This window comes from Rhineura floridana, chromosome 22 (assembly GCF_030035675.1).
Source record: "Rhineura floridana isolate rRhiFlo1 chromosome 22, rRhiFlo1.hap2, whole genome shotgun sequence".
NCBI classification, from domain to species: domain Eukaryota; kingdom Metazoa; phylum Chordata; class Lepidosauria; order Squamata; family Rhineuridae; genus Rhineura; species Rhineura floridana.
In genome coordinates, this window is record NC_084501.1 from 6,720,382 (window position 1) to 6,734,646 (window position 14,265).

The following is a 14,265-nucleotide window of genomic DNA, read 5'->3' on the forward strand; positions in this document are numbered from 1 at the left end:
CGCCCTGCCCCGCAGGTCAAGGAAGATGGTGCCAAAATCTCCATCAGCATCTTGTGCTCTGTCAGTTGTGCACCCACCCTCAGCCCTGCCACATACAGAGAAGAATTCAAATATTTAAAAGGGAAGGGCTCTGCTAAAGCTTCCCAGTGCAATTCATGCCAGACATAAAGGGGTTAAAGAGTTTCTCAACTCAGTGGGAGAGGGAACTAGTGGGCAGAGCCCTTCAGCCCTGGTCAGTTTGAAAAGATGGACCTCCTCTCTGCAGTATGGGGGGAGGAGTCGACCATGGTCAGGTATTTACATGTTCCAATGTAAGCAAAGCCACTTCCGATCCCGGTTAAGTTCCGGCAACCTCAACCTTGTAAATAAGCTCACAAAGGTCAGTAGCCTGCACAAAAAAAATGACTAGCCCACTGGGGGCTCAAAAAGGGTGGGGTGGAGGGTTCTGTCCCTCCTTCATTTGGTTCCTATGCTGGGCGAAGGGGGCCCAGGGGGCCCCACTCCCTCCTCTGCCAAGCTTCCGCAAACCCCAACTCACCTAGACAGAATTCCACTCACTCGTCCACATGCCATTCCTTGTTGCCAACCAGGCTAGTGATTAAATCAGAATGTAAGAGGAGCTATGCTGGATCAGGCCAATGGCTCATCTAGTCTGTCCTCACAGTGGCCAATCAGATGCCTCTTTCTGGGAAGCCCGCGAGCAGGACCTCTCCCCTCCCGTGGTTTCCAGCAACGGGTATGGAGAGGCATATTGCCTCCTGACACCGGAGGTGGAACATAGCCATTGTGGCAAGTAGCCATTGATGGAGCCCCCACTGACCTGTGTTTGTGGACTATCGCATTGAAAGCCAGGCCGTCCCTCCAACTGGTGGTGAAGTTGTGGACATTCACGTTTGGGTACCTGTAAACACACAGCAGTGGCAGGGAAAGAACAGGGGAAGAGATAAAGAGAGAGAGATGCCCCTGCTTATTTGTTTTGCTTGTTTTAAGTTTTTAAAACTGACTCATCCCTGAAATTTCAAGACAGTTCACAGCAACTGAAATGCAGTTTTGAAAGAACCCAGCAAAAGCTAATACTAATTTGTGCTTTATAGATACAGAACTGACAGCCCTTATGCAATCTCTTAAAAAAAAAAAAACTAGCCCAAACAGGGAGATATCTACTATACTCCCAGAGAAAACAATCCGGCTTCTGAGCATGTTCTGAGCATGGCTTCTGAGTGCCTTTCATAGCCACCTCTTCCTTCCCCCACCCCACCCTTTTGGCTTATTGAAACATCCAACAGTAGTAACGTTAAACCTTGGTTGTGGCCCTGGGGGAAGCTAGTTACTGACCTCTAGCCCAAACAAGGAGGCGGAAGTCCCTGGCTCACAGCCCCTCCATGATTCCCTTACCCAGCAGTTTTCATCTGACACCAAAGCAGCAAGGCATCCTTGGCAGATTTCTTCTCCTTGTTGTCTTCTGTCTCCACGCTGATATCCTGGATCTGAGGAAGAAGACAGAAGACAAACATTTTGGTTCTACCTCCGCTGTCGAAGGCAGCATGCCTCGGAATGCTGGCTGCCGGGAATTGCAAGTGGGGAGAGTTTCCGTTGTACTCGGGTCCTGCTTGTTGGCTTCTCATTGGGAGCATGTGGTTGCCCATGGCGAGAACACCATGCTGGACTACACTGAGCAGGGGATTGGACTCGATGGCCTTACAGGCCCTTTCCAGTTCTATGGTTCTATAACTACAGGGGCCTTGGGACTTATCCAAGCAGGGCTCATCCAGCAGAGTGGAGGATGATCAGAGCATATTTTGTGTGTGTGTGTGTGTGTTTTAAATTAAAAAAAACTGTGCCAAACCTATCCAAATTCGGTGCCAAACAAAGGGAATTCTGCAACCTGCATGACTTAGGCAATTTGTATAATTTATTTGGCTTTTTTGCTAGTTGTTGCAGGCTAGTGGCAAGCCTGAATGTCCCTGCTGTTGCCTGCCAATTGCTGAAAATATTCAGCTGTTCCTCTGCCCACATGTTTCTACAAGTATCTTTGCAGCCATGAGGGCTAGAAACCGGCTGCCTATCATCATCCTTTTGAGATGAAAGCAGAGGCGCTTAGGAAGTGGGGTTCTTGCACCTATACTGCCCCATTCCACTCTTCCTCTGCCCTTCCGTGGAAATTCAGTATGTATGCTGCTCTGGTTGCAGGGAGCGGGGGGCAGGAGGGAGGGGTCCTCCCTGAGGCCGTTGAGGGAGGGCGAAGAGAAAAGCGGGGCTCAGATTGTACCTGGAAGCGGAGGATGATGGTCCAGATGAGGCCCAGAGTCAGGCGGTGGTTGCCGTCGACAATGTCATGGGAGCCCATGTTCTCCAGGTGGACACGCTGCTCCTTCAAGAACTGCAGGGCCTTGTCCACGTTCTCCAGGCAGTGTATGCGCATCCGGCCCTTGGTCGGCTTTGGCTAAGAGGAGAGAAGAGAGAGGCAGGCCTTAATTTTTATTTATTTATTTATTTAAAATATTTCTATCCCGCCCTTCTACCCTGTAATCGGGCACTCAGGGCGGCTTACAAAAATAAAATCAAACACGTACATAATGAAATTGTAAGCAGTAAAATCACAAAAACATTAAAATAAATTAAAATACAATTAAAATATATAAAATATATACACACACACACATATATGTAGGAATTGGTACTAAAGGGAACTACAAGGGTAAAATTTAACGTAGAAGACATAAAATCAGTGTCAGGCCTTCAGTCCCTTCCAAAGGCTCTCCGGAACAAGATCGTTTTCAGAAGTCTCCGGAAAACCATCAGGGAGGGAGCAGAGCGGACTTCTTGGGGTAGGGTATTCCAAAGCTTGGGGGCCACAGCTGAAAAAGCTCTCTCCCGCGTGCCTGTCAATCTAACGTCTTTCATTCCAGGCACGCAGAGGAGACCAGAGGCAGATGATCTTAAATCCCAGGCAGGTACATATGGGCGTAAGCGGTCCCTCAGGTACATTGGTCCAAGGCCGTTTAGGGCTTTAAAGGTCAGAACCAGCACTTTGAATTGGGCCCGGAAACAAACTGGGAGCCAATGGAGTCGATAAAGCACAGGGGTGATATGCTCCCTGCACCATGCTCCAGTTAACATTCTGGCTGCTGCATTTTGAACCAGTAACCCAGCTAAGGCCTGGGTGCAGGACCTTTCAGCAGGTGCACAATGCCTTCCCCATGCCACCAAGCATATCTACTCTTACGGGAAGTAAGATTGCGAGTCTCATCATCTCTTCCGTGAGGGTTGTAGCCCTCACAGAGCTACCCAGAGTTCCCTGGGAAGAGGGGATGACTCTTAAACCACTCTGGGGATTCTGTAAGGAGAAGTGGGGTCTCCTTATAACTCTCAGCACCCTGAGCAGACAACAGTTCTCAGGGTTCTTTGGGAACTCATTTGAAATGTGGTGTTAGAGGAGAGTTTTGTGGATACCATGGACAGCGAAAAAGACAAATAGCTGGGTATTAGAACAAATTAAACCAGAACTATCGCTAGAAGCTAAAATGATGAAGACATGATTCACTAGGAAAGACAATAATGCTGGGGAAAACAGAAGGGAGTAGAAAAAGAGGAAAACCAAACAAGAGATGGATTGATTCCATAAGGAAGCCACAGACCTGAACTTGCAAGATCAGAACAGGGTGGTTCATGACAGATGCTCTTGGAGGTTGCTGATTCATAGGGTCGCCATAAGTCGAAATGGACTTGAAGGCGCATAACAACAGCAACAACAAATGACTCTTTAAAGTGGTATCACACTGCTTTAAATTTATCATGCAGATGGGGCCCTAGAGACACCAGGGATTGAGCCAGGGACCTTCTGCAAGCAGAGCAGGTGTTCAGCCAATGAACTACAGCTCTTCCACAAGGCAAAAGCCGCCCACGCAGTCAGTGGAAGGGATCTGTTTTCCTTTCAGGCTCATCTAGTGTCGACTTTATGGTGTTTTGGGTGCCAGGTAAAAACAATCTTGCTTTCACAACCTTGTTTTTGAAAACCAGCTTTTAGTGGCTCTCTTGTGGTTTGATCTGTCGCTTTTATATATTTAACTGCTTGTACTCTTGTTTACTTTTGTATTGTTCTCTTGTGCACGTGTCGCAAGCCGCCTTGAACGCACTTGCAATGGAAGGCGGGATACGTGATATATTTTTAAATAATTAACAAACAAACCTCTCTGCCACAGAAGGTGCACCTCCCTTAGCCAGGAGGTTGCTGCACCTTGTTCCCTGCAACCCCGTCAGATGATTCCACCGCCCTTCTTTGCACCCTGCCCAGTTGCCTGCCTCTGACTACGCCTGGTGTGGTGATGATCCGGAAAGATGCTGAGCCACAGCCACACCAGGCTGCGCCAGTCGGGGAGCCGGTTGGACTAGCATCGGAGCCACCTTCCCACGCAACGTTCCCAGACACAATCGCTGGAAGAGTAACGGAGGTTCAAAAGCCCCAGGGAGGGGCAGAGAAGGTGCCCTGCCCACGAGAAGAATTTTCTTTCCATTTGCAAAGCAAATCTTTGTGTCCTCAAACACATAGTGTTGAATGGAAGGGTGGAGAGTAGGGGAGATGGCAGCAGAGGCCCGGAGGCTGGCAGTTCCCAGGCTGAGAAGTGTAGGTTGGGAAGTGAAAGCAAGGCTCTTAATTGCCTGCTGCAGTAATTTAGGAACCTCACTTTTCATACTGTTCCTTTAATTTTCCCTTCCCCTAAGATTCATTTATGCATGTAATGCACTCTTGATTTCTCTTGGATAATATCATGCATTTGTTGGTCTTCTGCTGATATATTTCAAATGAATTCTTCCCAAGCAGATTGCTGATCAGGGATGGGGAACCAGTCAGGCCCTCTGGAGTTTGCTGGGCTTGAGCCAGGGCTGGTGGGAACTGAAGTCCCAACAACATCTGGAGGGCTGCAGATGTTTCCCAGCTCTGTTGTAGCCTCTCAGGCCAGGTTTGACCACCGTCCTCTCTTGCCCATTTGGACAACTGGAGGACCTTCCTTTCAGGGCTGCATGAGGGCTACCCACTGTCCTTGCAACATCTCTATCCCAGCTTGGATCTGTGCTGGATTTTAATTGATTTTATGGATGCACTTCGTTGTTTTCAACGGTATATATTGCATGTACAATTTTTTTTAACAAAAAGGTTTTCTATATATGTAGCTGTTTTACATACTGTATGCTTTTATTATATTCTATATTGCTTCCAGAGGCCTCATGGGAAGCGATAAATAGATTACATAAATAAATAAACAGACCGAGTTTGCATCAAAAACACAGGGTAGGGAATTGTATAGACGCTTTGTCCTTCCTAAGTCCTCTGGAAGGGGAGGGGACCAATTTTTTAAAAAAATGTATATTTTATTTATCATCACCTTTATATTTATTACTAGATCGATACCGCTGCCCACATGCTTTTCTCTGGGTGGCTTCCACGGCAAAGGGGGGGCAGGGAAACTATTAAAATAGCAAAGTAATGATTAAAAGTTATGGGGAAAAGACAAGTAAGGCCAAACTTGCCGTGAGGCTAAAATCAGCACTTGAAATGGCATGTGTGGGTTTTATAGTGTTTCATTTTGGGGGGGGGGGAGTTACAGCAGCACTTGAGGGAAAGGGTTTTCAAGAAGCTTGCCGTGGATAAGGGGTAAGAGTTTATCGCAGGGGTGGTGAACCTGAGGCCTAGGGACAAATGCGCCCCTCCAGGCCTCTCTGTCGGTCCCTTGGGACTCTCCCCAGACCACACACCCTCCCAGGCCACACCTCTCCTTGGCCCTGCTTTGCACCCTCCTCCAGGGCCTTTGCCTGGCTGGGATGCGTTCTTGAACGGTGATAATGCTTCTTTGCTTGCCGTGATGGAGGATAGAGAGAAGGGGGTGCGTGAGCATGGATAGAAACTAGCCTGTGGGAGAAAGGTAGAATTTACACTCATCATTTTACTCAGTTTTGCCTCTGGCCATGCCCAGCACTGGAGTGAGGCCCCTGGAAGATTGCCCAGTAGGAAATGTGGCCCTCGGGCTGAGAAAAGGGCAGGCCTGCCCCTGGGTTTAACTCTTTCCTTTCCAAACAAAATTGCCCCTCTCTATGTCTGCTCTCTCATGGGTGCCCAATTAGAGCAACTTGTGTGTGTGTGTGTGTGTGTGTGTGTGTGAGAGAGAGAGAGAGAGAGAGAGAGAGAGAGAATTTCTCTCTGCCACCACTGTCCCAACAAAAGGGTTTCTAAAAAGCCTCTCTGTGCTCCACAGTGCTGACTAAAACAAGTTCTACTCCCTCAATTATAAATTATTATCTTTAAAAAAATTAAAGACAACCTTAAGTGAAGCATTTATCATCACATCTACTTTGGTCCTTCAGGGGATATGGCAGACATTTATTATTATTTATTATAATTTATATCCCGCCCTTCCTCCCAGCAGGAGCCCAGGGCAGCAAACAAAAGCACTAAAAACACTTTAAAACATCATAAAAACAGACCTTAAAATACATTAAAATAAAACATTTTTTAAACATTTTTTAAAAAAGCTTTAAAAACATCTTTAAGAAAAAGAAAAGCTTTAAAAACATATTAGAAAGCAATTCCAACACAGGCACAGACAGGTCTCAACTCAAAAGGCTTGTTGAAAGAGGAAAGTCTTCAGCAGGCACTGAAAAGATAACGGAGATGACGCCTGTCTAATATTTCATATTTTTAAAATATGCACGGTGTGGAGAAAGTGAATAGGCCTCTCTCATAATACCAGAACCCAGAATGTTGGAAGATTCAAGACAGGCAAAAGAAATGTATTTATTCATTGCAGAATTTGCTCCCACAGGAGGCAGCGATGGCCACTAACATGAACAGCTTTAAAAGAGGATTAGACAGAACTGCATGTTAGGAAGGCAACCCCATTTCCCAAAGGTCTTTCTGCTGATTAATGCAAGTGCAGAGAAGATTGTCCGGTGAAGGAAGGGTTGGGCCAGCCTTTATATATAAGCCCCCACAAAAGTTACTAGCCTGAAAAAAAATACTAGCCTGATAAGCGGCTAGTAGCCTAGGTTTCACCACTGACTGTACCGGAAGGGAAGTCCTCTCCTCTGAGACCCACGTGGAAATGCAGCCTACTAGATTCTTAACAGGCTAGGAAAACCAAACCAAACCAAAACCTCCTACCACTCAGACTGGACGAGGGGGAGGGAATAGGGTTGCCAGGTTCAATCCCTGAGACTGATCCTGTATCTTTAGGAGAAGAGAAAGTCAGCCAAGTGCAGGTGTTCCTGCAACACCGTAATGAGAAAAACCACAAAGTGGAATTCTCCCTCCCACCTGCACAACTTTTAAAGACCTCTTGGTTGCCAGGCCTGGTCTCCAAGAGCTCTTCTGTATTTTTAAAAGTTGTGCGGGGTGGGTGGGAGAATTCCACCTTGTAGTTTTTCCCATTACAGCATTGCAAGAACACCTGCACTTGGCCGACGTTCTCTTCTCCTAAAGATACAGGATCAGTCTCAGGGATTGAACCTTAGAATGGAATGACTCTGCATTTTTGTCCTTCCTTCACAACAAGCACAGAAAACAAGTGGGCTAAAGGAAGGATGGAGCAATTAACCTTTCCTTCACCAGCCCACCATTCGCCTCCATGGAATCCCAGTTCACCCCTGGCTACTCGTCGAGTTGGGCACCACTGGAAAGCAAGATGGCAGACTGCACCTTTCAAAACTGCACTGATTTTTTGGATTCTCATAATTCCTGAGCAGCAAGGCTGCTTGTACTACATATTTTTAAAACAAGTGAACTGAAACAGTAGAAAAGACAGAAGAATGGGGGGGGGGAAATCAGGGAGTTAGAAAAAAAAACAAAATGGCGCAACATAAAACGTAACAGGAATTTAAAATCCGGAGAAGATAAGGTGGCATCTGGTGAACATCCTTGGGGAGAACATTCTGAAGACAGGGTGCCACCGCCAAGAAGGCTTGCCCCCAGCCTCATGTCTGAAAGCAAAGGAAGCCAGAGGAGAGCTTCTGCATACAATCGAACTTTACAGGTAAACTAAAGTGGAAGGAGGCGTATCTTCAAAATGCCAAAATCCTTTTCAAGTGCTAGAACTGATGTTGTTGGGTTACAGCCCCCATCATCCCTAACCATTGGCCCTCTTGTCTTGGCTGGGGGATGACGGGAGCTGGAGTCCAACAACATCTGCAAGGCACCCCTGTAGTTATTGGCTACCCCTGGTCTACCCCGGCAGCAGCTCTCCAGGATTTCAGACAGGGGTCTTTCCCAGCCCTACCTGGAGATACCAGGATTTGAACCAAGGTCCATTTGCAGGTAAAGCAGATCCTCTACCATTGCGCTATGGCCTTCTAGGGCTGTGGTTAGACCTGCTTGGTTCCCATAATCCCTCAAGCCGCTAACATCTTCTAGCATACTCCAGCACCTCCCTCTCTCTCTCTCTCTCTGTCTCCTAACGCAGCCAGAAAATTCAGCAGCCATAGCAGAAGCACCTGCCAAGCTGCCAAGCAGGAACAATCCTAGCTGCCAGGCTACTTGGGAACCGGAAAAACTGCCTCATTTGGGCTGGGAATGAGCCGTTCCCCTCTCAGCTGTGAGGGAGGTGAAGCGTGGGATTATGGGAGCAGGTGCTTGGCTCTCTATCCAGGGGCGGGGGGGCTGGGCTGAGGTTGGCCTAACCTAGAGAGGCCTAAGAGACGTGGCACAGACATGGAAAGCAGTTATTGCCAGGCTTTACGCCAATAGTTTCTGGCTAAATTCCTTCCCATACTACTAGTAAAGAATTCAAAGGGTCTCCAATCCACAGCATAAGACATTTTTCTGAAATAGCACAGCAGGAATAGTTTGCCACACCTATGGCATGCACAGTCACAACTCCTGGGTGATGCTGTTGTAATTCACCAATTAGTGTGGGCATAGTATGCACATGGTTTAAGATCCTCATCAGAAATGAACAAAGCCTTCCAAAGCTTATAAGGAACAGACATTGGGGGGGCTATGGACCTGTGTAATACACCCGAACTGCGTTTTCTGAGTATTAACTGCGTAGCTGAAGAAACACCAAGGCATTCTGTGAAATTATTTATCCTGTTTTGCTTTGGGCCACATTCACATCATAAATTTCTTCCACTGTTATTCTTCCCCCAAAGAATCCTGAGAAGGGCAGTTGGTGAAGAGAGAGCTTTGGCTATGGGGCGGTATACAAGTATAATAAATAAATAAATAATAAATAAGAGTGCTCAGAGTTGTTAGGACCGCCCTTATGATCCTCAGAGTGACAATTCTCTGAGTGGTTTAACAGTCAGTCCCTCTTCCCAGGGAACTCTGGGAATTGTAGCTCTGTGAAGGGAATAGGTGGTCTCCTAACAACTCTCAGCCCCCTTCACAAACTACACTTCCCAGGATTCTTTGGGGGAAGCCGTGACTGTCTAAAGTAGAATAATAGTGGAACAAATGTATGGTGTGAACGTGGTCTTATTGTATACCAGTCAAGGAAGCACAGTGGAAGTCTGCCACATATTAATCTCCATTAAATAAAAACAAATCTTCTCTCTGTATGCTGAGCGCAACAGCAACTCTCCCGCTTGTGATTCCCAGCAACTGGTATTCAAAGACATACTGCCTCTGACAGTGGAGGGAGAACATCGTCATTACAAATAGCAGCCACGGACAGTTCTTTCCTCCATGAATTTTATTTATTTATTTATTCATTCATTCATTTGTTGCATTTACATACCGCCCCAGAGCCAAAGCTCTCTGGGCGGTTTACAACAATTAAAAACATTAAAAACAAATATATAAATTTAAAAACAATTTTTTAAAAAAAGCAATTTAAAAACACATGCTAAAATGCCTGGGAGAAGAGGAAAGTCTTGACCTGGCGCCGAAAAGATAACAGTGTTGGCGCCAGGTGCATCTCGTCAGGAAGATCATTCCATAATTTGGGGGCCACCACTGAGAAGGCCCTCTCCTTTGTTGCCAGCCTCCCAGCTTCCCTCGGAGTAGGTACCCGGAGGAGGGCCTTGGATGTTGAGCGTAGTGTACAGGTGGGTTCGTGTCAGGAGAGGTGTTCCATCAGGTATTGTGGTCCTAAGCCGTGTAAGGCTTTATAAGTTAAAACCAGCACCTTGAATCAATTTGTCTAAATCTCTTTTAAGCCTTCTTAATCCAGCCTTGGACTGAACAATGCTCCTGTGGCAGTAAAATGGCTGTCACAGCAACAATTGCAGGTGAGGACAGCAAGAACACTTTGCACTCCTCCCCTACAGAATTGCTTTCAGTGAGGAGCAGGGAATACCCTGGGGGCAATAACTCATTTTCAAGCAAATTGTTCTAACTCAAATCGTGCTTGCAAAAATGTTGGTATTCTCTTAGTCCGATTATTAATTCTGTCAGTTTTGTTACGCATTTTGTGAGGAAGTCCTTCCTTTTTTTTACCAAACCTGAATAGTTGGATGGCCAAAGTTTAGAAAGGGGGAGGGGAATGAAACAGGTGCAAAGCTTTGGTAAGTTGACAGTTTCTACCGCTGCTTAATTTCTTTTTTAAAAAGAGTATCAACAACCCCTTGAGACTGACCATCTTTAAAAGGGGCCTCAAAACAAAAGTTTAAACAATAGATAAATACATTTGCATTTTAAATTTCTAATCTGCACTAACGTAAGAACAGCCTGCTGGACCAGGCCAGTGGCCCATCTAGTCCAGCATCCTGTTCTCACAGTGGCCAATCAGATGCCTGTTATGGGAAGCCCACAAGCCAGAGCACTCTCCTCCTCCAGCACTTTCCAGCAATTGGAAAGACAGCTGGGAAAGCAACTGGCATAGCCAACACGGCTAGCAGCCTTTGATGCCTTTATCCTCCTTGAATTTGTCTAATCTTCTTTTAAAGCCATCCAAGTTGGTGGCCATTGCTGCATCTTATGGGAGTGAATTCCATGGTTTAACTATGCGCTGAGTAAAGAAGTACTTTCTTTTCTCTGTCCTGAACCTTCAGCTTCATTGGATGTCTCCGGGTTCTAGCGTTATGACAGAGGGAGAAAAATGTCTCTCTATCCACTCTCTCCATGCCACGCATAATTTCATACACTTCTATCATGTCACCTCTTACTTGCCTTTCCTTTAAACTAAAAAGCCCCAAATGCTGCGACCTTTCCTAATTGGGGGGGGGGGTCTCTCCATTCCCTTGATCACCTTGGTTGCCCTTTTTTTGAACCAGGTGGCTTCAGTTCTTGGAAGATGACCCCTGCCTCCACCGGTCCTTCCTGACCTGTGAGGATCCTGCTTTGAGCACTCACCAACTGCTCCCCCGAGAGCACCTCCAGCAGCCGCAGCAACATCCGCCCATCTCGCAAGTCGCTGTACAAATCACTGATACGGCAGGTGACCCGGGCCAGGTGAGAGTTGACCCACTTGGTGAAGGTTTTCTTCTGCACGGCCTCTCGCTCATCTGCAAGACAAAGCAGGTGGTGCTCAGTGAGACTGGGGAGCTCCCTGCAGCCTTCATCAGAACCAGCTGCATCAGGGTTCATCGCTGCAGACTGCTGTAACCATCATCCTTCTCTACAATATTATTATTATTATTGTTGTTGTTGTTGTTGTTGTTGTTGTTGTTGTTGTTGTCTTTATTTATACCCCGCCATTTTTCCAAAACTGGAACTCATGGCGGCTTCCAGATAAAAAATACATATAATTAAAAACATACAAAGTTGCCATTAAAATGATTAAACTATTTCCAATATTAAAACCATACACACATATAGCTAAAAGAGTTCAAACTAGTTTAAAAATAATATAATAGACATTAGCAATGCAGCACCCTTCATGTCCTATCCTTAGCCTTCAATTCCAAAGGCTTGTTGGAATAAGAAGGTCTTTGCTTGTCGGCAGAAGGACTGCAAAGAGGGGGTCATTCTTACCTCCCTAGAAAGGGAATTCCAAAGCCTAGGGGCAGCCACCGAGAAGGCCCTCTCACGCGTCCCCACTAGTCGTACTTGAGAAGATGTGGGTATTGAGAGAAGGGCCTCTCCTGAGGATCTCAGGGCCCGGGCAGGCTCATACAGGGAGATACGGTCTGATAAATAGCCTGGACCTAAGCCGTATAGGGCTTTATAGGTCAACACCAGCACTTTGAATTGTGTCCGGAAACAGACTGGCAACCAGTGGAGCTTTTTTAACAGGGGGGTAGTACGGTCCCTGTAACCAGCCCCAGTTAGCATTCTGGCTGCAGCACGTTGTACCAACTGAAGTTTCCGAACAGTCTTCAGAGGCAGCCCCACGTAGAGCGCATTACAGTAATCTAAACGGATGTAACTAAGGCATGTGTCACCGTGGCCAGATCAGACAGCTCAAGGAATACACACTCAATACAATACACACTCTGTTCCCTCTAAGGTAGCTCGTAACTTCTGTGGACCCTACCTTTTGCCTGCAAGCCCTCAACAGCCGTTACCTGAGCTGCTGTGATGTCACAGAATGCCTGCGAAACATCCCATCTGCCTGAGAGGACGCTCTCAGCAACAGAATTGCTGAAAAGCGGTATCAAAAGGGCAACTCGAATGGAAGAACATCACGCTGGAGATACGCAGGTGAGGGTTCCTGGCATACCTGTTAAGACTATGTTTAACAACAATGTTGTGTTGAAACTCCCCCAGAAGTTCCTAATTCTATTTGGGGAGGGGACTGCAGCATCGCTTTGAATGGGGAAGGTCCCAGCCTCAATCAAACAGTCAGGTCAGAGGTGAAGAGAAAGACCTTTCTCAGTCCAAAACCCTGGGGAGGTTCTGCCAGTCCGAGTAGACAGCACTAAGCAAATAACTGGACCTGGCAAATGGCAGCTTCCTGCATGTTCTCTTGGCTGATGTCAGGGGTGGGGAACCTGCAGCCCTCCAGCTGCAGCAAGCTCCATTGAGGTTGATGCAGCTGACACCCAGGTGACGTGTCCATGTATTTTTATTTAGAAAGAGTAATAAGCCACTTGACCTCCAAACTCTCTTAAGGGTTGTATCCAATGCTAGTCCTATTCGGAGCAGACCCATCGAAGTTAATAGACATGACTAACTCAGGCTTACTTATTTCAGTGGGTCTAAGTAGAACTTATTTATTTATTTATTTAAAGTATTTCTATCCCGCCCTTCTACCCTATAATAGGGCACTCAGGGCAGCTTACAAAAATAAAATCAAACACGTACATAATGAAATTATAAACAATAAAATCACAAAAACATTAAAATAAATTAAAATACTTAAAATACATAAAATACTATATATATATATATATATATATATATATACACACACATACACACACACACACACACACATATATATAGGGAGTGGCACTAAAGGGTAAAATTTAACATAGAAGGCATAAAATCAACTTAGCTGAACACAACTCTTAGAGGCACACATAATAAACCTATCAATAAAACAAGCTAAAATGCACAAAACTGTTAAAAAACAAAACATACATACAATAAATGTCAATGAAGCACAGATAAAACGACTAAAACAGTCAAAAACCAATAAAGATAACTGAGGCAAGAGGCAGCTGGACAGGGAATGCTTTGACGTGGATTCCTGCATTGAACTCAATGGCCTTGTAGGCCCCTTCCAACCCTACTATTCTATGATTCTATGAATTATATGTCTGGGCAGGCTTGCTGAAATTAAAAAAAACCCCAGTAAGCATGGGAAACCTATGGATGTCCCATCAGCCCCAGCCAGCAAGGCCCCTGGGAGATGTGGTCCAGCAACATCTGGAAGGCTGCAGGTTCTCCGTCCTTCCTAGGTCACGTTCACCAGCCTGAGACCGCGGTCATCCTTTCGCAGTACACACCCAGGAAAGCGGTGGAGCAATCCCTCAAGGTGTATTGCTGGATTTCGGTGTTGGCTGCTCCTTTGATGGTCACATCCTGGCAGCGTTCACGTGCGCCAAGTTCAAGAGCAGCAGCGTCTCCTCCATCTTTTAAAAAGAGCTTCGTACTGCAGCTCACTTTTAACTTCTCCCTCAGCCCCTGTTTGCACTGAACTGCTAGCAGTCTCATGGCCGTTTCCACAGGGCAAACTCCCAGGAACACCTCCAAGGCCCCACCTGCGCAATACATTTAAAACCAGCATGACAGCACTGTAAACAGCCATGGTTCCCCCCAAAGAATCCTGGGTACTGTCATTTGAAAAGGGTGCTGAGAGTAGCTAGGAGACCCCCTATTCCCCTCACACAGCTACCATTCCCAGAGTTCCCTGGGAAGAGGGATGGACTGTTAAACCACCCTGGGGACTG

At 46.3% G+C, this 14,265-nt stretch overlaps 1 protein-coding gene across 3 annotated transcripts in view; it reads right to left on the reverse strand.

Moving 5' to 3' along the window:
* Nucleotides 1-14,265, reverse strand: part of SPTBN2 (spectrin beta, non-erythrocytic 2) — a 100,099-nt gene that overhangs the window by 67,176 nt on the left and 18,658 nt on the right. For all 3 annotated transcript variants that reach the window (XM_061606662.1, XM_061606664.1, XM_061606663.1), the window contains 4 exons: nucleotides 11,282-11,433; nucleotides 2,270-2,443; nucleotides 1,396-1,487; nucleotides 821-901 (listed from right to left, as the gene is read on the reverse strand). In XM_061606662.1, coding sequence (XP_061462646.1) covers nucleotides 821-901; nucleotides 1,396-1,487; nucleotides 2,270-2,443; nucleotides 11,282-11,433 — 499 coding nt within the window. The remainder of the gene's footprint in view (nucleotides 1-820; nucleotides 902-1,395; nucleotides 1,488-2,269; nucleotides 2,444-11,281; nucleotides 11,434-14,265) is intronic.